This window comes from Actinia tenebrosa, unplaced genomic scaffold (assembly GCF_029948245.1).
Source record: "Actinia tenebrosa isolate PJP-AT-01 unplaced genomic scaffold, QUT_ActTen_1.0 PGA_scaffold0__85_contigs__length_37466705, whole genome shotgun sequence".
Classification (NCBI taxonomy): Eukaryota; Metazoa; Cnidaria; class Anthozoa; order Actiniaria; family Actiniidae; genus Actinia; species Actinia tenebrosa.
Genome location: NW_028292569.1, coordinates 3,296,956 through 3,319,606, shown reverse-complemented (window position 1 = coordinate 3,319,606; position 22,651 = coordinate 3,296,956). Strand labels below are relative to the sequence as shown.

Sequence of the window (22,651 nt, the reverse complement as noted above, 5' to 3'; positions counted from 1 at the left end):
GACTCGTGGTTTGATTCTGATATATTTATTATTTATTTATTTCTCCCTCTCTCTCTCTCTCGCCCCCAAGCCCCACACGGCCTCTGGCACCCAGGGTAAGAACATATATCCCAAACCATGACATCTTAGAGTCCCTAATAGGGTGTCAAATGGCCAAACAATAGCGTGCGTAGCGGCCAAAATTGGGGAGGGGTGGGCCGCTACGCAGGCTAGCCAAACAACTGCACCTAATCAAAAAAAATTTTATTTGTTTTTTGTTTATAAAAAATGTATTACAAAAAAGGCTTTTAAAAAATTTAAAAAGAAACTTCCATTATGAAAGACTGGTATATCTTGGAATAGTAGTGCCAAAGTAATCTTGTTCAATCATTCTCTTCAGACTAGATCTGGGTACATGGGTAGCTGTGATAGATGGTGTGCTGATGAAGGGGGTCTTATACTGGGGTTTAAAGCTCCTGTGTAGATCACCACCAATGGCTGTTGCTGGTCTGATGTGATTACCGACGAGATGACTTTTATGGAACCCTTTCTGACTGCACCAAAGATCTTTCTTAGCAGAATCTAAGAATAATACCATTGCATTAAATTCCCCTTATACCTGCATTTATTCTGTAAAATACCTATTTGAAATACCCCAGTCTCACCACATTAATTCCCTGTCCTGACCCTGGGGAGAAGGTGTGGAGGTTTCAATTGACTAGTGCATAATGAAAAGAGAGAAAAATATGAAAAAAGAATATAGGGAAGTAGTGGAGTAAGATATTAAGGTTTTACATCTTCCAGGTTGGCAGAATAGACTATATATATTTTGTGCATACCTCTGTTGAAGAGTTGTTCTAAGTATGTTGAAGTCACAACAGGAGCGTCTTGTTCCTTTTCACTGGGTGAATCTAGAAATCCAACTTCAAAATAATTCTCTGATTAGGCACAAAATATGTGTGTATCAAAATTCATGCTGGGGTGATATATAGTAGACAAATGATTAATACTCAAGAGAATAACGCGTGAAATGGATAAAGTGGATGGGGACTGCTCAATATACTGACAGTCTGAACTGAACTTCGGTTGCTATGGTAACGTAAATTTAACTTTCTTTACATTAACTACGTCAGGACGTTTTTAATATTTTTAGAATATCTTTATTAAACTGATACCAAACCAACATTGGTTTATATTCTATTATCGATATTAAAAGTAGAAGATTAAAAACAGGGTGAAATATAGGAAAACTAAAACCTCGGCTCTCAAAGAGAGTGGTATCCACGCTTGAAACAGGAGAAATAGTTTTGTAGCTATTGAACAACCTGTGGACAAAACGAAAGAACATTAGGATAAGAAATTAACTCATTCGGGTTTTTTTTTATCCGACAATTATTCCATTTGCAATGGATTTCTAATGAATATATCTTTGGTGAGCTTACGTTCTTTTGTTCTGCTTGAAGCGTATATTTTTTGCACGCGTGAAGATTCCGTGCCCTGGACGACAAGTGAAATACTGTACTCCTCGAAACAAGCCATTATTGCCATCGCAAACTGTAAGAAAAACAGCAAGCCTTTAAATTAATGACCTTGGACAATATTCCACGCGGTGCGTGTGTGTTTAGAACATGTTTGAATTTAATCAATACAATCTTAATTGTTTTAATAGTATATTATTGTATGGTCATCGAATAATAAGCATAGTCGCTAAGGTTGTTTTCATTTTTTTACTATTTTGATTTAACGATGTATCAAACTGTAGAATCCCCAGTAATGAACATGTCTTTAGGAGACGATAAATTGACATTAAAGAAATATATGAGTTAATGAAAAGATTGGGAGTCCATCAAACAGAACACGCAAAGCGAAGGCATTTCAGCTATCAAAATTCTGCTATCCCTCTTCTTGGATTTAATGTTTTAAAGGAAAATACTGAATTCCATTAACAAGGAACATGAAATAGTATGATATACTATGATTTATCATAATGAGTTCAATTGGCATTAAGAAAAAAAAAGTGTTAAAGGCATACAGTACCTGCGCGATCTAAGTCGACCCCTACCCATTCACCTTCTCGCGCCACTAAAACTCCAGTATATCTAACAGTTCCATCATAAATGTCTCCTCGCCATAAGACTTGCACTCTTGCTTTAAGATTAATGTTATGGAATAAAACCATGTTGGAGTTCCATAACCTCTTATATCGTATAGTATATCTGTTGTGTATTTTAATTATATTGCTGGCCTCGTTGTGGTGTGGTTGCTAGGGGAAACACAGCCCTTGGTAACAAGCTGTCTTTACTATTCACATCACCAAGCAAGACTCACAAACATATCTACTTCGACTACCACAACAATTATGGCTCTTCCTTTCCTTCCCGGACAGGTTTTTGACCGAAAGGTAACAGAATATACCTAAAACTATCCTTCAAGGCTTTTATTAGCGAGTCTTTTTAGCTCTTTCGTTGAAAAATTAATGTATTTTTCTTGGTGTAGATTGGGAAGACAAAGTTTCACAAGACACACCAGTTTGACTATCGTAATGATGTTTCTCAGTATGTTGGAGAGAGTAAATGTGGTATTGGTGAGTAAAATGTGGCTTTTAAGAACAGTTTTGTCTCTTTTCTATCAAAGTTTTTGGGATTCATTGCCGAGTTTTGGTTAAAAGCGTTCAAATTCATTGAGAAAAAGAACTCAATTTTGGATACTTCCCAGGAACACTTTCACTGCTTACTTCTCTTCTTCTGTTTCTACCCAAGAAAAAATTAGCTAAATGACCAATATTATCTATGAAATAATTTCCTTTTTACTCAATATATGTTAGGGATAACGCTGGGATAATGTTGTTTCCCGCTGTCAGCCTTCAGATAGAATACTGCGCCATCTTAATAATTAAAATCATTATTGATTTTTCTTTCTGGACCTCTCTGTATATTTACTGTAACTATAGACTGGTGCAAAACGACCATCGTGATAGAATAAATCGATAAGATTATATGATTTTTTCACGGAAAATAATTGCTGAAATATTCTAAATATTCTGAATTTTTTATTTTATTTCTATACTTATTTTATTTAAGAAATGTAAAAGGAAAATGGGTTCTGAATCTAAAGAATCATTGATTTTATTTTTTTATTTGGGAGGGGAGGGAGGAGAAGTTGAAGCTGAAGTTCCTGATAAATAAACAAATATGCTAACCAATCAGAGACCTTCAAACAAATTTGTAATGCGATATCAAAAGGATATTCTGTCCAATCCCTTGTCACAACAAATGATCAACAAAATTACAGCAAAGCAAATTTTAAAGCTAAAATTTCCATCAACTTTGCAATTGTTTTTTTGATAAAAAGGAGGAGATGTTCTGCCAGGCCAAAAGTTGAATCCAAGACACAGTCACTTCCCAAAAGGTGTCGGTCCAGAAGCACCATCCTGGGTTGCCTTTGACAGACAAGTCTTGTGCTTTGATGCCTATTTCCAAGAAGCTGTACATGAGAAGCGCGAAGAACAATACAGAATACGAAGGTAAGTAGAGAAGGCCACAGAATTATTTTTTCCTTTCTGACTAATTTCTCAATTGCATTCCTTATATTCTTTCCTTTGTAGGTGTAAAATCTATTTCTATCTCGAAGATGACAGTATCCAAGTAATTGAACCAAAAGTCGAAAACAGTGGTATTCCTCAAGGTACTCTGATTCGCCGTCATCGTATTCCACTTCCTCCTCCTGGTGATGAGGAGTTTTACACTGTTGAACACTTCAATGTTGGAAAAAAAATGAATTTTTACTCCAGGATTTTTAAGATCACAGGTTGTGATGAGTTTACTCACAACTTCCTCAGAAAGCTTGGTGTTAGAGTCACACCATCATCTACCACCCCTAGTGATCCCTACTCAGACCACCGTAAACAGGTAAAAATATCCTAATTCTCACTTCCTATGAGATCCAAGCTTGAGTCGATGAATGTGCTTTATACTGTTTGGTTACTGACCAAGGCTTTTCTAATTTCTAGATTGTAGGAAGCATGCAACCTCTGAGGCCTTATGAGAAAGAGGACACACTCAAGCAGTTCTTGCAATATGATCGTCGAGTGTTGCGGTTTTATTGCCTGTGGGATGATAGTGACAGCATGTTTGGTGATGCTCGTGAAATGATATTACACTATTTCCTTGCCGATGACACTGTAGAGATCCGAGAAGTCATCAATCCTAATGCTGGTCGGGATGCTGCGCCAGTATTTTTACGCCGTCAAAAGTTACCCAAAGTATGTCCTATTGGATTATTCCAATTATGCTAAAATTGATAACAATTTAAGATTATGTTTGGACTTCAGCAGTTTAATACTAAGTCAGAATTTCTAATATTCCCATCTTTGTCTCTCTCAAAGGAACCAGTGCCATTACATCAGCCTGGTGAAATAACTGGTCGCACTGTGTTAAATGTGTTTGGACCAATGGGACATGGTGGGCGCTGGATTCTCGATAGCTTAAAGGTAAACACATCTCTCTCCTAACAAATAGGTCTTCACAATATTATGGTTAATAAGTATGTCCTCCATGTATATGTGATAATCGTTATTGTATTGTTGTTTTTCTATAGACTGGTGCTGTCCATATAGATCATTATCTTGATCAAGACATCACCCTGGGGTCTGTCATCAATGTGTGGGGGAGGAAGTTCCTGGTTTGTGATTGTGATGACTTCACCAAAGAATTTTACAGAACCAAATATGGACTAGGTAAAAATTTAATTCAACAAACATTCTATTGTGTAATTAGTTCTAGAAAATATTCCTGCTCAACCTCCCCCCCTGAGAACCACCCCCACTCTGACACGTTACCAACCTCAATTGTAGAAGAATATTGTGGGTAGCATGGGTGGCGTTTGCGGCTAACGCATCGTCTTTCACCGCTGTGAGTCCAACGGTTCGGGTCACTGGTTCGAGCCCTGCCGTCACCACATGTGAATTGAGTTTGTTTGATGTGTTGTTCTCTCCTATGCTACGAGGGTTTTCTCCGGGTTCTCCGGTTTCCTCCCTCCGTAAAAATCGACATGTGAGTTGAGCGTTGTGTGCATAGGATATTGAATGTAGTGGTAGTGCGAGTTAGAGTTAAAAGTGTCCCAAATTAGTGCGAAAGCGCTAGAATGACTAGACACTTGGTACCTTGGTACAACTTTCAGTCCCTTCTTTTGGCTGACATGGTGATTTTTGGATTATCTATAATTATCAGATAAAGTAAAGCCTTATATATTTTTTTCCCACTAGATTCATTTGATTCCATCAAGTACAAGGCACCACCTCACGTATTCCCACCTCGTGAGATTCCACCTTACAATGGTTTTGGCTCAGAAGAGGATTCGCTCTGTTCATGCCTTAGTCTTATCCCTAAACCACCCAAACGAGATTTTATCAAATTTATGGAAAAAGACAGGTAAGACCTTTAGTTTTTTCTCAACACAGGAAACCCACCTCCGCCATAGTCTTTCTGCTGTATGTGAAGAAGGCTTGATTTAAAAATTATTTATTGTTGATACAGGCATGGTCTAGAGAGTAATGTGCTAAGATTCATGGCCCGTATGAACACAAGTCGACCCATAGACATGGACAGAAGGTTTATCATCTCATACTTCCTGTCGGATGATACCATATTGGTATTTGAGCCACCACAGAGAAACTCTGGTATTCTTGGAGGGAAATTCCTGGAGAGAGGACGCATTAAGAAACCTGATCAAGACAGTTACTATGTAGCACAGGTATGTCTAATGCTTGAAGAACAGATGATTGATAAAAGAGGATAGTGACTGTTTGAAGGGTTGGATAGATGATAGGGATGGATAGTTTGGGATGGATGAATGAGATGGGTGGGTGGGTGGGTAGGGGATGAATAAGTAGCTGAGTAAATATAATGATTGAGATGGATGAATGGATGGATGAATAAATGGTTGAATAAATGATTGATTGATAGATTGATTATAGAAGAAAAGGTGACATAAACTTTCCTTCATTCCTTAAACATCTCACCACCACATAATAATTTATAAAGTAAGCTAAAAATTACAATATACCAGTCTACATTTTCATGTAAATAACAGAGATACTTCAACTTCTTTGTAGAACCTGTATATAGGTGCCAACGTGCAGTTCTTCAACCACGAGTTCATTCTCATTGATGCAGATGAGTATGCCGTGGAATACATGGAGAAGCACAAATATGAGTTCTCCAAAGCCAACATGGAGCATATCCTACCAAAACTTCAATCAGTCGCTGATGAACACTATGAAGAACTCAAATCTGTCTTCAGTCAAAATGATGTTGATAATTCAGGACAAATTTCTTTCCCTGCTTTCTGGTAAGTTCACCATCAAGATAAAAATATATTACATGTGCTGCTTAGGTTACGAATTTACGCCGCACGACGCCGTGACCACGAATATTTTTGTTTAGTGTTTTGCACCCTGATTTAAGCTAAAGATAACAAAATTGTCTTTTCTTATTAAGGTCTGTGCTAAAAAGATTTGGAGCTGGTCTGTCAGAACATGAGATGCTAACATTATGTAGATACTATGCTGAAGAGAAGGTGAGATTTTTTTCCCTGTCCGGTATCGCAAGAATCGTGCGTTCTGATTGGCTGTTTCAGAGTGCTTTATTTTCAATCTATGATCACAGTCCAGTATCATGGAATAATTGATTGCCGAAAAAAAACAAAAATAATAATAATGAAATTCGAAACTAGATAAAAAGTTAACGGGGAAAATAAGTTATTTACGTCGGTCCTCCTAAAATAAATAATAATAATTTTAATAATTTATTAGTAATTTAGTTATCTCACTTGTTTTTATACATTGGTGGTTCTACGGGAAATCATCTGTTTCTTGGTGGTGTTCCAACAAACGGATCTTGAGAGCAAGAGGGCTGAACTTTTTTTTCCATCTTCACAGGCTGATATTGGTAATCTGACGATGATCATCGCTTCCGTTCAAGAACAATTAAGAAAAGCTAACTTTGAAGACTTCACGGCAATGAAGGAAGCTTGTCAGTATGAAGATATCAACAGGTATTGACCTAACTGGTATACTGCTATTTGGATAAATGTATTTAAATTTTCAGTTCTTGAAGCAAAAAATTGTTGACAGAAATAGAGAAGTTTCACGTAGCTGTGAAATAAAACAAAAAAGTATTCAAACATGAGTTTTCCCTTATTTTTCAATCTTCTTTTTCAATACTCACTCAAAACCTTATTATTATTATTTTACTTCGCAGAACTGGCACCTTGGAAGCCAAGTCCCTTCATAACTTATGCCTGCGATTTAAAGTTCCCGCCAAGCAGGAATTATTGGATGTTATACTCTCACAGACTGAAAGAAACGACCAAGGCTTGGTCAAATACGATCATTTCCTTAAGCTTATCAACTGGCGAGATTCTCCAGGTAAACTAGTCATTTGAACAACGATTTGAATCAATTTGTTCAATGCTATCGCCGAAGGCAGAGTGAATATCGGGGAATATTTCGAGTCTTGGTTATATTCACTCGTGTAAAAATACTAATACGATTTTTATGATTTTTTCATTGCAGTGAGTTTACAAAAGATTGTTCCCATACAAGCTCCCGAGGCAAAACCTTCGGTAAGTCAAGCAACTGGTTCAAGGATTTATATAGCTTTTTTATCCATATTTAGTATATATTTTCCATTGTTTTTTGGGGTTTTTTTCTCCTGTTTTCCTGCCTCCGCAAAACCTAACAAGCTAAAAGTTCCAATTCCATCTTATAGCAATGATTAACCCAGAGCTTGTTTTAGGATATAGATAAAACTTGAATGTCGTTGAATTTCTATTGAGTTATCATATCGTGTCATGTCATGCAGTAAAATAATATTTAAAACATTTTCTGCTATCATCCTTAGCCTCCGTTGCAGACGTCCTGCGGGGTTCGGTTCATTTCCTGGGGTGTCTGTCAAAAAACCAAAATAAATGACAACTTCTGGAGTAAATACAATGATCTTTTCTTTTTTTCCTTTTTCAGGAAAAGATTGGACCCAAAGACCGCGTCAAGGTCATTAACTACAAGAATCTGCTACAACAACTTTTACATTCTGAATAGAAAATGAATGATCAGTTTACTGATATGTCTTGGATGGCTAATGTATTTGAACTTGTATTGACTTTATGAGATAAATGATTCTACTGTATTAACTATATTTTGATGATTTCTTGATACGTACAGTAAGATTGTAAATAGAAATAGAATTTGCTTTCATTTTTCATACTTATGATGAATAATGGTAAATGAAAATAAACACTACCACGGCTTGCTTCGTCAATGTTCTTTCTTCATCTCTTTTACGGACGCTTTACCTTATGGTGCTCTAGTATAATCAATGTTAACTTTCTTCAAATCTTCTTTTTGTATTATTATCCTGCTTCGATCGCAACAACTTCCCTAGACAAGGAAAAATTTTTCTCTCGTACATTACATTTTTTTAAAATCACTATAATTAAAGCAATCATTACTGAATGAAACATAACGATATAAAAGCCATTTCAATGTCTTACTGCTCCGACAAACGCGAAAGATTAAAATCTTATCGAAGGGATGAATAAAAGTCATACCACTTTTTCCGACACGAGAAAAAATAGTAATGCAATTGAAGAAATATTACCAAAATAAGAACAGGAAGCCATTTCAATGTCATGCTTCTTTTTCGAACATAAATTGCAATGTAGAATAGCAATGTAGTTGAAGAAATGCCATTAAAAAGGACGGGAAGAAGCCATTTCAATGTCATGCCATCCTTCAGATACGAGAAAGATTAGCATTTTATCGAAATAATGTTAAAAAGAACGAAAAGCTATTAAAACCGTCAATACTTCAGAAACATTCGGTACCACCACAACCGTTACGATTGGCCGAGAAGAATCATCTTTAATTTGGAGTTACTAATTCATCATCTTACACACATTTTCTCGTTGTTGTGATCGTTTCCTTGTTGTCTTTAAACTTATTTTTAGTATTTGTCAGCGCCAATGATTTGGAACGTGTTCAGTAGTCCTTAAAAAGCACTTCATTGTTTACACTTAAAAACTTCTATCTCTTAAAAACCTATTAATTCAAAATACACCAGTCTTAAACAGAAGTCCAGATTTTATGTCCATGGAAACCGTATCAACTTAACAAGCATGAGAGCATGTGCTCGTAGCCAGCCGACTAGGACGACACAACTGAACAGAGGACTTGTTGAAGAAACACGATGATCAACTTAGATGGTTTGCTACAGGTTCTAATATTCGTGTTAATAGTAGCGAACATATGGGTCTTGCTCTCAAGTAAGTTAGATTTGTTTTCTAATATGAATACCTTAGCGGTGGTTTTAAAGTGAATAAAATGAAATTCCATTTTTGGCTTAACTTAAGAAACGTGTCACGATTGAAAAATTACGAGGATCCAAAAAGAAGCAGTCTAAATTAAGGGATTTATATGGTGGATTTTAGACCCGTGTTAATATAAGTGAAGTTTAACTTACGGCTATGAATGTTATAAATATGGTTACACCCAATCAAATTGTTGGTAGTTTTTGCAGTCGAATAAGTTCGTGATCAAAACATCCTTGTGTCGTGTTTACTACGACGACTTTATTTGTACGGATTTTATTTGTACTCATTGAAAATAACAGTCATATTGTAATTGGTGAATTGGTGTTCAATGTATAGGCGAAGAAGACGGCTTCGCCGGCATCATCATCATTATCATCATCATCATTATTATTACTCTGCCGTTGATGGTGAAGATGATAAGATGGTAATAATGATGGTGATGGTGGTGGATGGTGTTTGTGGTGATGATTATTATCGATGATGATGATGGTGGAGGATGGTGTTTATGTTGATGATTATTATCGATGATGATGATGGTGGAGGACGGTGTTTATGTTGATGATGATGATGATGATTATCGATATTATTATCAGAACAAGGTTTGGAAGTCAGCACCTGCACATCCCAGACAGTCCAGCAAATCAGAGACTCAAGTGACCCTTTAGAGTGCGATCCTTCATTCCTGCCAGATAAGTGCTCTTCGCTTCTGAATGGCGTTGACTTCAATAAAGGTTTAGTTATTGGAAAACCAATATCAAGAAAAGGTACAGAGCGACTGATCCTTTGCACCTTTACAAAAGAGCCTAGGCACACCAAGCATCACCCATCACACCATGCAACACCCATTAAACCATAATTGACCCTTGCACATGCGCAAAACAACTCGTATGCTGACTATATTTTCTGTTACAGTATTCCTGACGGTGGGCGTGGCGATCTGGGATTATAACGTACAGAAAATTCGTCCAACGCTGTCTTCACTCGTAAAACACGTGACTCAAGATGCCAATGACGTCATCATAGTAATCTCAGTGAGCCAGCATTACATTCCTCAAGTCCAGCAGCTTCTCAATCAATACTTCAGTCAACAAATGGAATCTGGTTTAATTCACGTAGTATCACCTACAGCGGAGTATATCCGCGTGTTGTCGAGACGACCAGCTCTTGGCGATGTTTACTTCAGACAGTACTCCCAGGACTTCAGGAGCAATCTCATAGCATTCAACAAGATCATGGGATTCCTGCTTTTCTACTCGCACCAGATCTCAGATCATGTCTTACATGTTTCTGATCAAACCATCGCTAATGCCAGGTTTGTACCAGATATCAAGGTCATGGTTCAAAGAAACAACAATTCCCGCTACTTCGCGTTGTCATTCTCAGACTTCAACGTATATCCATCTAGTGTTTTGCAACGGTTTTCAGAGTTTTACGCCATGTTTGGCCTGAAAAGTGCACCCAGTATTATCTTCGACTATCAGTTCGCGAGGCAGTCGAGAAAGCAAACTATCAACTCCAATACACAACTGTTTTCTCTACACAAAGAAGAAAGCAAGAGACCAGATGCAAAAGTGGAGACATCGCTCATTACCGTTGACCAGCAACACACAGTTGACAACTTGTACAGTGAAAAGCCTGGCTTCTTTTGGTCTATGGCTCCCAAACAACACGACTATGTTCAAATCACTTTTAAAGATTCCATCAAGTTATCTCGTATTTTAGTATCGACGGGTTCAGAGTTATTGAGAGATATACCTAGCATGGCAGTTCTGTTGGCATGCCCTGAAAAAGAGCAGCAGCAATCTTTTTCCTGTGACCTGGACAAGTGCCAGGTGTTGGCCAAGTTTGGAGACCCCGTACAGGATTTGAGGAACCTTCAAGACGTTCTTACGTTCCCTGTCAAATGTTTGAGAATCAAGTTCACCAAAAAGCTAGAAAACTGGGTCATAATTCGGGATGTTTCTGTGTGGACTGCATCATGATAAACTATTAATATAAGCAAGGTTATAGGCGTTAAGCAATTAGGCTTTGATATAGGTAAGTCTTGTTCATGTGGGCCATGTATGTGGACAATGGCCACAAGTAGTATCTCCTGCATACAGTATGCGAGTCGTCGATTTGTAGTCAGTTTTAAGGCCATTTTGCATATGGTATTGGTGTATTTTGACTTTTTCTTTCACATCTTTTACATTATGTTAACTGAATGGTAGCTAAATTCAACGATTTTCAATCATGTGCGATTCGTAATAGATGACATTTTGCAAGGGCTATATCCCATGGTATATTGGTGTATTTTGACCATTATTCACATCTTTTAAATTAAGAATTTCAAAACAAATTAAATGATTTTAAATCATGTACGATTCATAATAGATGACAGGTATACGTTGGTCACTAAATTTTAAATACAGGAATGCTGACCTACGCAATTATCATTACTTCGGGTTCTTTGGGGGGGGGGGGAGGGGGAGGGGGAGGGGGAGGGGGAGGGGGAGGGAGGGGTGGTTATTTAGGATGAAGGAGCAATAGCTATAACAGGGAAGTTTAAAGGAGCAATTTTCTTTGCAACTTGTCGTTGCAATAGCGTTGCGACACAAGTTGCATGAGTGTTTACACGCTGCAACGGAGACGCAAACAATTGCTGCAACTTGTCTCGCAATATTTTTTCGAATTGCGCTGTAGGTTACACACTGCAATGCTCCATGCAACTTATGTTGAAATGCCTTTTACTATTTGTTGTAAATGTGGTTTGCTTGCAGTCTATTTTGGTACAGATGAATATCGAGACAAACTACGAGCTGGTTGCAACTTTCAAACAATATTATTTGATTTATTTTTAAAAAAATATGAAGTAACTAAAAAAAATATATGAAATAACCAAAAAATATATGAAAAAACCAAAAAATATATGAAAAAACCAAAAAATATATGAAATAACCAAAAAATATATGAAATAACCAACCACTACAGCCATAGCCTGCGTGCCAGCCACGAACGCCTGCCACGCAGGCTGCTGACTACAACCAAGGAGACCAGGCACCATTCTTTTTAGCAGTTTCCTTGGCCTGTGGATCGTTTGGTTTGTTAGCCGGAGGTACAGCAGTTTTCTTGTAGAATTCCACACGGTCCTGTAGTTGTTTAACGATGTCTGGGTATTTATCCTTCAAGTCATTTTTCTCGTACGGGTCTGCAGTGACGTTGTAGAGCGCCACTGCCACATAATCAATAGAGACCTCGAGAAATATAAGCAAGAGTATTATCGCATAGTTAGAATGACAGCCAGGACTCTGTGGTCGATAGTGGTACACAACCAGAGATGCACCTGTATTCAATGTGTGGCGATTGGGTTACTCAGTCATACGACACATTAGAGATGTACGTGCGCAATCCTTCTACTACATGACACAGCTTTGAAATGCAAGATATTCAATATCGAAGCAGTAAAATGATCCGGGGGGGACTCTCTTGAAAAGTGGGTAGGGGGCTCGACGGACCTTTTAGGGTTGAAAATGAGACCTTGCATACCTTTTAGGGTCTCCGATTGACTCCGGGCTGACTCCGTACCTTTTAGGGTCAGATTTGTTCGTTTTGAAAAATATCAAACGTCATACAAGAATATAATGGTTGGAAACGTTGTCATTTTAAATGTGGTCGTACCTTTTAGGGTCTGAAATCAGAATCTCAGTTAATTTATGCGTACCTTTTAGGGTCATTTTCAAAACTGTCCTTCGAGCTCCCTACCCACTTTTCAAGAGAGTCCCCCCCCCCCCCCCGGGAAAATGATTTCACATCTTTGTGTGTATATTATAGGTTAAGGTTACCTTATTTTCTTGTGTAGTCTCCATGTAGTCTATTGGTCTATCTTCAGGTGGTATAAAGTATGATATATTAGGTACGCCCATCAACAGCTTCATATCACCAACCCGTAACCCAATGCCTTGATAACCAAACCCTACATCATCTTTGTCACTCTCCTGCAGAGGGTCGATGTTGTGTAGTAGTTCTGTTCTTGGTGATGGCTTGCCGAGGGAAATAGAATCCCAGACGTCATACCCATCGAGTGTCTCCTTGTCATAACTACCACCTGTCAATCACATTATGTAATGTATTTAACACCCACTTTATCTCTCCATGTCATTCTCATCATTTATATAGTGCACTTTGCACTTTGGATTTTGATATTACCACCAACCCCTTTGGTTAGAGAAGAGATTGCTTCTAAAATGTGAGCAGCTGTCAAAAGTATTGTAGGTTATCATGAGAGCAAGACAATTCTGGGCAAAAGGCTTTGTTTATTTACCACCCATGCTTCCTTCAACAGTGATTAATACATCTTGGAATCAAATTATTTAATGTGGTCACCATCTTGGAAGACCAGAATACCTCTTCCTCCCTCAAAAATGAAATCCCAATTCCTTATGACTCTTATAAACCTACCCTTGGGCATTGAGTAATGTTAAAACCCTACCCTATCCAAAAAATTTAAAAGAATATCCCTTGTTAAACCTATCCCCTACTTTGAGATTATTGTTATAATCAGGTAGTTAAAGCCAGTCTTACCAGCAAGGTTTACAAGAGTAGGATACCAATCAGATACATGCATCAGTCCATTACACTTGACTCCATGTCTCGCCAAGGGTGACCCATGTACAAAAGACACCCCTCTTATCCCTCCCTCCCATAATGTATCCTTCCTCCCTCGCAGAGGATAATCGTAGCCACCGTTTTTAGGTACCCCACCATTATCTGTGCTGAACACAAGAAGGGTGTTGTCCCATAGTCTATGAAAAAGCAAAAACAATCCAAATGATAAAGTCACCAAATATATTTGAGACAAAAGGATGTTGTTAAGTAATATATACAGTATGAGTGGTTGTGTTGTATATGATATATATACTCGAGGCATAGCCGAGAGTTTATATATCATATACAACACGGACACAAATATTGTGTATTGCTTAACAACTGTCTAGGTTAGTTCCTTTGTTTCACTAAAACTTTCAAGATAAAAGTGAATCTGCCCAAGAAAATCCAAGTTAAAGTTTATGCAAATGAACATGATTCTGTATCAATTCTCTTCATGGTCGTGATTTCTATTGTGTTTTCCTCATAAATTATTAATGAGTTTGTTAAGTCTAATAATTACATTCTGTGAATAGGTTTAATAGCTTTTACGATTTGCTTCAGCTTCAAGAGAAATGAAATAAAAGAAAGAATGGTGAAACCGGCAGACAAATTATATTTAGACTTACCCTGCATTTTTGAAAGCATTTGTAAGATTTCCAATAGCTTCATCCATAATAGTAACCATCCCAGCATATGTACGGCGTAATGGATCATCTATAAAGCTATACCTGTCTATATATGCCTGTGGTGCTTGTACAGGACTATGTACATTCTGAAATGCTAGGTACATGAACATCGGCTGTGACGGCTCATGTAAATGGACAATTTTTTCTGCTTGCTAAGGTCATTAATATATAAAGAGAAATAAAAAAAGCTTTAAAAAATAAGAATAAAAATGTAATCTTCCCTCTCCAAAAAAAACTCCTTTTGAGATCCAGAAGAAATTTTTCAACCCACTTCTAAATACAATTTGTTATTATTTATTATCATACTTTCATCGATTTGTCACTGGCATTGAAGCATACCTTAGTAAAAAGATGTACAGAATATGTTCCATTCATATCATCCACAATATTTTTATTGTCACGCAAATCCAAGTAGTGGCCTTGTATATGAGTATAATGGTTCTCTGCTCCACTGTAGAAACCATAGAAAGTATCAAAACCTCGATATGTTGGGGTACTTTCCCAATTATAGAACCCTAGATGCCACTTTCCAAGCATATGTGTGCTATATCCTGCAAATCCAATCCATTATAATGATATGGATACACATTAATTAACAATTATCCGAGATGCGAGGTAAATATTCTCCGATATTTACTGACGCTGAGGCAAATAATTGTTTTAGTATGAATACACAGGTGATTCTTTCAAAAAAAAAAGAAAAAAAAGAAGATAAAAGACATTTTTTCCCGGTAACTGCAACAAAGCGGCTGGCCGCCATTTTGGATTATCACTGGAGGTGATTATCTTGTGATAGTTTGAGTTTCTCGACCAATCAGCTCGCGAGATTTTCAATAATCACCTGTGTATTTTTACTAATAATATTTAAAAGGCATGATTAATAGCCCATTTCCGAAATATGCTTCGCTTCTCACGCACAAAGGTTTCAATGCGAGGCTTTGTGCATAATGCTCAGTGATTTGTGAAAGAAGAAAATAATAAATTATATTTCACACATAGCCTTGTACTAAAACCTTTGTGTGTGAAAAGCAAAGCATATCTTGGAAGTGGACTGTTGGGAGCAGAATACAGTATTGTAAATTTCTAGGACTACCTGCTTCTTTATACAGCTATTTCAAAAAAGGTTGGTAAAGGTTTTTTTGCATCTTGCATGTTTCTTACTAAGCTTGAAATCTATTATATTCATATGTAAATAGTGTCAGGAACTGCATATCTACATTCTTATCCCCCACAGTGCATTTCAGGCTTGTTAGGCTGCATTCATAATGTATGGCAGAGGGGGGAGGGGGGCAGGTGAAATCTTTAAATGACAAAAAAATTCTTAAGACCCCCCCTTGAAGTCCCCCCAAAAAATAACTATCCCCCCAGGTAATATCCCGTAGCTTCTTCTAAAAATTTTGCATCCCCCCCCCCCCCCCCCCAAATTCTCTGAAAAAAATTTTCAAACCCCCCCTTTCCATTTTACTTGTAAAAATGTTCCCAATCCCCCCTAAATTTCACCTGCCCTCCCCCACCCCCCTCTGCCATACATTATGACCACAGCCTTATAATTAAGCAACATGCAACAAAGCCTTCACCAATATCATACCTGATTGCTGAAGTTTTTGAGGTAAAAGCGTTAGGTTCAAAGGTAAGCCATAAGGACAGCCATTATGAACTATGCCGTGTTGCAACCCTGAATATAAATGTATGTTAATATATATGTGTAGAGTGCATTCAGTCAAACTGTTGAATAGTGTACGTCACCTAAATTAGATAAGTTAGTTACTATTTTAGGTGACGTCAACTAAATTTGAAACTACGAGTAAACAGCTACAGAGATCAGGGGGAGAAACGATGATACAAATGAATGTCTATTCACTCATTCTCTGGTAAAACAACCCCCCGGATTAGCATGACCGTTATTTGGTGCGCTTTTACTATTTTAGGTGACGTCAACTAAATAGTTATCTAAGTTAGATACATTTATCTAACTATTCAACAGTTTGACTGAATGCACTCTATTCGCTTGACATCATTCTTGTTTGATGCACAAATCATCATGTTCATCAGCTGATTATCAAGCATCTTTAAAATACAATTCTTTCTGGCTGACAGCTGCATGTTAGACCTCCTGTCTACATACCCAAGTGAATAGGATAGAGTCCAGACAACAGTGATCCTCTAGTAGGGGTACAGATCGGCTGAACATAGTAATTGTTAAGAATTACTCCTTCAGATGCCAACTTGTCAATGTTAGGAGTCTGAATCTTGGATCCGTGAAAGCCGACATCACTCCAACCAAAATCATCGGCAAGAATGAACAGAATGTGAGGCTTGGAAGCACTTTCGCTGGGTGCAACGAAGAGTACGAAGAATAGGAATGTAGAGAATAACTGGAACATTGCAGTGTTCTATTATCGTGATGTCGTTCTTTATAATCATTATCAATTTCCGCTGACCGGTAATGCTTTTTCCTTCACGTGGTCACATGATACAGTCCGGGAAAGAAAGTAAGTAGTCAACTTTTCTGTTCTTTCTGTTCTTTTCTTCTTTTAATTTCCTTAATTACATCACACTAAGTTCTCATAATTAAACTAGTTACTTTATGTAAATAGCTTGTAAGAATTTAATTGAAAGAAACAGGAGAGATCTTCCACAAGGCGCGGGACATGAATCAAGTGCATTTTGGGTCCTGTCATGTCGAAAGGACCAGGTATATCCAAGGAATTCTTGCACGTCTAGGAGTCGGCCAAGATCTCGCCGGGGTCGTCTTCTTTATACCGTTCATTTCCTGAATCTTCACATTAAGCTCTTATAAGCTAGTTACTTTAAGAAAATAGCTTATAAGAACCCAATTGAAAGAGACAAGACAGGTTCTTTTGTATCCCACTTTCCGTGGTTTATTGCGCCTGGTGTATCCCAGGTAACCCTGCGTCTTGTATCCCAAGCACCCTTGCACCATTGAGTATCCCAAGTATCATTGCGCCCTGATGTGTAACAGGGTATTCTTGCACTCTTTGTATCCCAAGTACCCTTGCACCCCGATGTATCCCAGGTACCCTCGCACCCTGGAGTATCCCAGGTACCCTTGCACGACTTGCCAAAAATATTATTAATGCCACCGAGTTAACAAATAAATATATAGATTTTAATATTGATATTTCGTAATTATTAAATATCACAGTTTGTAAGTCTTTTTTAAGTCTAGCTGTTAATTATCAAAAAATTAGAAAGAAAAAAAATGTTCTTTCTTTTAACTTTTTCGTTTTGATAAATTAATTTTTTTGTTTTTAATAATTTTAAGTGTATCGTTTAATGGCCCAATATGACAACAAGAATTTTCCCGAATTTCAAAGATATAATTATCGAGATATATTGAATGTTAACGCATTTAGATTATCAGTCTTATGCTTTATGCTAATTATAGTTTCATCTGATTGACGCCCTTGTCATTAGAAGCTCTTGGCTTTAGTTAACACTTAACAACCCACAACGACTTTTTCAATGCTTATAGTCTTAATGAAATGCGTATATGAAGTTATGAATAATTCCCTTTATTATATTTTGGTTTTGAGGAAAGACTTAAGAAAGATGCGATGACGAAAACTATAGTTAATTATACTCGGATTTGACATTCTTTTTTCCATTTTCTTTTACCATTCCATACAGTTACTCTTCCCGCTTTGTTTTTTTCTTTTCTTCTCTTTCGTTTCGTTCCCCGTTCTCTCCATTTTCTTCTCTCTCTCTCCCTTCGTCTTGCTTTCAGTACTACTTTCCTTTCTTCTCATTCATTTTTTTGTTTTTTGTTTTTTTGTTTTTATTCCTTATCTTAAATTTTTACTTCGACTTCTCTCCCGCCCAGAATTCCCTTAAAGTCATGTTGTTTATAAACTAGGAAAAGTGCTTCAAGTGGTATACAATCGAATACTCATCAACACAACCTCCCACGAACCCTAATCCAAGAGGCTGTGGCTTTCTAATGTAATTAGCCAATTTATAATTCGATAGCAGACAGCTGTAATCGTCAGCACATTCAACATTTTTTCGATTTTTTCCTTCATTCCATATAATCTCGTAAATACTATTCTAAAGGAAAGTGTTTCAATATATTTTTTAATGTTGTGCAGCTTTTAAGCTTACCTAACATAATCCAAGCTTCCCGACCACAAAACTATGATGTAGTTTTTCCTAATATAAACAACTTCCTCCGATTACAAATACCTATTGATTCAATTTTATTTTCAATTGATTGCTAACTATTCATTTTGATATTCATCTTCAGCCTCGCTGTGTGCAATCAGAGATTCTTGACAAAGAGCTTTTCTGGTATTTATATTTATCTTTGTTGAAAGTGTATTTTTTCCGTTAGTGTTAGGCATCTAATTAATATATTTTCATATTCTACTCTTTTTATCTCATTTCTTAAATAATAAAAAATTCGTTCGCATTGCACACTGTATTCGTAAAAGATCCGCAAGGTTTCTATGGAAACCGAATTTCATATCGTTTTGCATATTGAGTCAGACAAAAAAGTCATCCCAAAAATACGCCAAATCAAAATTTTCCATAAAAGACTCAAGATGGTTGTACTTGGTCAAAACAATTAACATTTCCTACTGCGATAAAAAATTCACATTGTCTCAAGTTTTGTGCACAACCATTCAAAAAGTTTACTTTGGAATTTTAAATTAAAAGGAAATGTCTGAGCGGCATGATTAAGGTAGCAATGGAAGTCATATAATCAAAAATTCGAAAGATATGAAATGGAGGCCAAGACTCCCCATTTTGGCGAGTTGTTTTGCATGACTTTCATCAGAAAAGGAAATCAAATGCAAACGAATGCGTTATTTTTTTTAGAAATGCAGGTTCTTCCATTGTATTCAAAAAGGGTAATCTCAAACTACACAATAATATGACCTGCCGATAATCAACGCCAAATGACTACTATTCAAAATCGAAAAATGAATTTATTAGAGTGGCATAAAAAATTGACAGCCAAATCGACCGCAGTGTTGACAGATGATTTCTCAATGCAAAATAGGGGATTCCAGACATTTCTAAATATCGGCCTTGAAAACGTGGAAGGTGACGACTTGCTTGACTACAAAAACAATAGGCTTCTATAAAACAAAAAATCTCCAAAATCTCATCAGATTTTATACTACAGGAGTTTTTTAAAAAAAAAAGGAAACACAAAAAATATACAATGAAAAAACTGAACAAGTGCTTATAAATCCATTTAATTGATATTTATTCGCTTTTTAACTTAATTTTCAACCATGAAATTTATCTAATTTAACAGTTAACAGGCCCTTTTTCTGTCTGCATAAAAAATAAATATAACGATAGCCTTTTTACGAAAAAAATCGCTGAGCGGTTGAAACGCATAATGATAATATCGTAGTCTTACGACGATTTTCGCTGTTTCTGAGACCAGGAAATTGAAGAATTTCCTTTATTTTTCTAAGCTTCGCGAGCGAGTGTTCTTGCTTTAAAGCCAATCCACAATTATCATATAGATTTTTTTATTATCAGTGGTTTGATAATTATCTTCACCTCCTTAACTCTTTCTTTCCAACGGTGTTTATCTGGCTCCAGAGTCGATCCTTCTCTCAATGAAGAATCGGAATTTCGTACTTTCATGATTTGCCTGAGATTTCAATAACCGAAGTTTGAGAATCAATATCTGTCCCCGAAGGCTTCCTGGCCTCAGACGACTCCTCAATAGAGAAATTATCTTTCATATTTTTATAGTAAAGTTTATTGAAATTTGAAACAAACGTGAGAACGGGTAGCGCAAGAGTAATCGCTCCAAAAAGGGCACAAATTGCCGAGAGAAGTTTACCAAGGGCAGTCTTAGGAACCATATCTCCATACCCTATAGTAGTAATAGTCTGAATTGAAAACCAGAAGGTCTCTGGCACGCTTGTAAAGCTAGTTCCTTTATGGCCAACTTCAGCGTAGTACAAGAGGCTTGAAGTAACGACGACGCTTAAGAATAGACAGAGAACTAGTAGACCAAGCTCTCGAATACTCTCTCGTACGCAGTATCCAATGACTTGAAGACTCCGGGAGTATCGAGATAGTTTAAACATTCGAAAAACACGGATAATTCTTAAGACTCGAAGGACGGTGACAGAGTTACTCTTAGAGCTATCGAGAGCAATTGAAATGTAGAATGGGAGAACTGCCACAAGATCTACGATGTTCAACAATCCTGTAAGAAACTGGCATTTATCCGGCGAAGCAAACAAGCGAATTAAAAACTCGAGCGTAAACCAACTGTTGAAGATAACTTCGAGTAGAAACCAAGGATCCATTGTCATGCGAATGGTTCTATCGCCCATCGAGGCATCGTTAGGATTCTCGGCTTCAGACGTCTGCATTAAGTAGCCCTTTTTTACGGACGATTCAATGATCGACGTTAAAACCGCAGCAACTATCATAAAAATAGAAAAAAGAACGAGAATCGTAGCAATCAGCGATGAATCTGGATGCTCAAAAAGCTCCCACAGTTTTCGCTGTAGTGAATTGGTTGGTAATGATGGCTTTGATTCCTCGATATAACCCTCGTTTATCAACATATCGTGTAAAATGTCCTCTCCGAGCTCAAAGAACTCTATTTCTTGCTTAAAAATCCTCATCGGTACTTCAGAAGGCCTTCTTAGTCGTCCATGGGATTGATAAAAATATAAAATAGCTTCAAAAGCCATACGATTTCGGTTAAAGAAGTATTCATTGCTCTCCGGTATATAGTAAGTGTTTCTTTTTCCAAGGCTACCGAGGAGTGAGTTTGGAAACCGTGCTAAAGTTTCCTCACGCGTTTCGAAAATCATTCCGCTCACGTTGATCACGATACGATCGTCAAAAAGAACTGGTAGCATCTCTGTCCCACGTTCTTTGTCACTCATTTTACTTGAACCCGAATGAAATAATTCACATTTAGGCCGCCAGTACAAAATAACAACCATGCACTGTAACACTGTACTGTCCTTAATCCATCTTCTCGTCCGATATGACAATTAGCTGCAAAAATATTTCAGTGATTCTCGTTGTCATTTTCTTCATTTTCTTGCTTAACTTAAGTCGCTAAATTTCTCATTTTTGGCTTCGAGACCCTTCAAAACCAAAACAACGGGTTAAAAAGAACACTTTGAAGTCAGTTGGCTTGTGCTAGTCTGGTTGTAGTTTCTAACCCCGGTCTAAATAGTCCACCAGCTTTTCGTTTCTTTCAATACTCATTCATTAAAATTTTATGGCTATAGTAAAGTACGGTATATATATATGACAATCACCCAAAACAAAAAATCCATGAGTTTGACTGGCTAGGACAGAATGGGATTGAAATTTGGTTATTTCAATTTTAAATTTAATTTACATTCCATTCCGTCTCGTTGGATTTGTAAAGTAATATTGTCTTCTGCATAACAGAGTTAATAACATTTCCGTCAATAAATAATTCATTACGAGTTGTCTTACAAATGATAAAACCGGCATTAAGGACTACCTTTATTTTCATCAACTCAGTAATCTCCTTTACTCCTAGATTTGCACTGAACGTTTCCCGAGTTTCATTGGATAACCTTATTTCAAGTTTGATATATTTTTGTAGCTATTTAAATGAGTCTATGTGGCCATTCATACTGGACTCTAGACCCTTTTTAGATATCAGTTCTTTCATGCTGAACTCTACGTGTCTCGCAACGGGGTCATCTTAATGTACCTGCCGCAAACTATGCTATAGAAATATAAAATCCTATTTGTTGAAAGCCGATAGCTTTTAAAAATGTTCAAAGGCGCCCAGGTTCTGCGAGTTTATTCGATTAAGAGACCTTCTTAAATGTGACAGGAAATTTGAATAAAAGCTTCACAATTTATATGTTAAGTGTATGCTACATCGAGTGTATAAGCAGATTAAAAAATCTGCCTCAGTTCAAAATTGTCATTAGTTCTGTCTCTTTTCTGTGGTGATAATTTATTGATTAAATCCTGCCGCATCGTTCACGCAT

At 37.0% G+C, this 22,651-nt stretch overlaps 4 protein-coding genes across 6 annotated transcripts; 2 read left to right on the top strand and 2 right to left on the bottom strand.

The window, feature by feature from the left end:
- Positions 1-495: 495 nt before the first annotated feature.
- On the bottom strand, positions 496-17,077 carry LOC116291801 (arylsulfatase B). Of its 3 annotated transcripts, XM_089026230.1 has the most exons (10): positions 16,786-17,077; positions 16,249-16,335; positions 15,000-15,211; positions 14,601-14,812; positions 13,909-14,129; positions 13,170-13,432; positions 1,422-1,533; positions 1,237-1,304; positions 819-902; positions 509-561 (listed from the first exon to the last, which is right to left on the bottom strand). In XM_089026230.1, the coding sequence occupies exons 1-9, from the start codon at positions 17,042-17,044 to the stop codon at positions 891-893; spliced, it is 1,446 nt and encodes a 481-aa protein (XP_088882356.1). In that variant the 5' UTR covers positions 17,045-17,077; the 3' UTR covers positions 509-561; positions 819-890. The 3 variants fall into 3 exon arrangements, with proteins under 3 accessions (XP_088882354.1, XP_088882356.1, XP_088882355.1); XM_089026228.1 differs by having other exon boundaries at positions 496-561; positions 819-1,304; XM_089026229.1 differs by lacking the exons at positions 509-561; positions 819-902; positions 1,237-1,304 and adding an exon at positions 12,311-12,581.
- LOC116291798 (EF-hand domain-containing family member C2) lies at positions 2,289-8,292 on the top strand. The gene is made up of 15 exons (XM_031699010.2): positions 2,289-2,380; positions 2,476-2,563; positions 3,331-3,502; positions 3,584-3,887; positions 3,989-4,240; positions 4,364-4,468; positions 4,576-4,714; positions 5,243-5,408; positions 5,514-5,730; positions 6,092-6,327; positions 6,477-6,555; positions 6,917-7,032; positions 7,239-7,405; positions 7,553-7,602; positions 8,000-8,292. The coding sequence occupies exons 1-15, from the start codon at positions 2,339-2,341 to the stop codon at positions 8,075-8,077; spliced, it is 2,211 nt and encodes a 736-aa protein (XP_031554870.2). The 5' UTR covers positions 2,289-2,338; the 3' UTR covers positions 8,078-8,292.
- On the top strand, positions 9,173-11,726 carry LOC116291803 (alpha-1,3-mannosyl-glycoprotein 4-beta-N-acetylglucosaminyltransferase C-like). Its single transcript, XM_031699014.2, has 3 exons — positions 9,173-9,300; positions 9,942-10,112; positions 10,261-11,726. Exons 1-3 carry the CDS (start codon positions 9,225-9,227, stop codon positions 11,328-11,330), a joined length of 1,317 nt encoding a protein of 438 aa, XP_031554874.1. The 5' UTR covers positions 9,173-9,224; the 3' UTR covers positions 11,331-11,726.
- A 2,825-nt stretch (positions 17,078-19,902) lies between the features above and the next one.
- Positions 19,903-21,962, bottom strand: LOC116291802 (potassium voltage-gated channel subfamily A member 2). Its single transcript, XM_031699013.2, has one exon. The coding sequence runs from the start codon at positions 21,611-21,613 to the stop codon at positions 20,282-20,284; it is 1,332 nt and encodes a 443-aa protein (XP_031554873.1). The 5' UTR covers positions 21,614-21,962; the 3' UTR covers positions 19,903-20,281.
- Positions 21,963-22,651: the final 689 nt, after the last annotated feature.

Coding starts and splice junctions, on each gene's coding strand:
- LOC116291798 (XM_031699010.2), top strand. CDS start 2,339: ATGGCTCTTCCTTTCCTTCCCGGACAGGTTTTTGACCGAAAG. Junction 4,469..4,575: donor GGATTCTCGATAGCTTAAAG/GTAAACACATCT, acceptor GTTTTTCTATAG/ACTGGTGCTGTCCATATAGA. Junction 6,328..6,476: donor ATTTCTTTCCCTGCTTTCTG/GTAAGTTCACCA, acceptor TTTCTTATTAAG/GTCTGTGCTAAAAAGATTTG.
- LOC116291801 (XM_089026228.1), bottom strand. CDS start 17,044: ATGTTCCAGTTATTCTCTACATTCCTATTCTTCGTACTCTTCGTTGCA. Junction 15,212..16,248: donor TCAAAAACTTCAGCAATCAG/GTATGATATTGG, acceptor TTGGATTTGCAG/GATATAGCACACATATGCTT. Junction 14,130..14,600: donor AATGCTTTCAAAAATGCAGG/GTAAGTCTAAAT, acceptor GCTTTTTCATAG/ACTATGGGACAACACCCTTC.
- LOC116291803 (XM_031699014.2), top strand. CDS start 9,225: ATGATCAACTTAGATGGTTTGCTACAGGTTCTAATATTCGTGTTAATA. Junction 9,301..9,941: donor CATATGGGTCTTGCTCTCAA/GTAAGTTAGATT, acceptor TATTATTATCAG/AACAAGGTTTGGAAGTCAGC. Junction 10,113..10,260: donor AAAACCAATATCAAGAAAAG/GTACAGAGCGAC, acceptor TTTCTGTTACAG/TATTCCTGACGGTGGGCGTG.
- LOC116291802 (XM_031699013.2), bottom strand. CDS start 21,613: ATGGTTGTTATTTTGTACTGGCGGCCTAAATGTGAATTATTTCATTCG.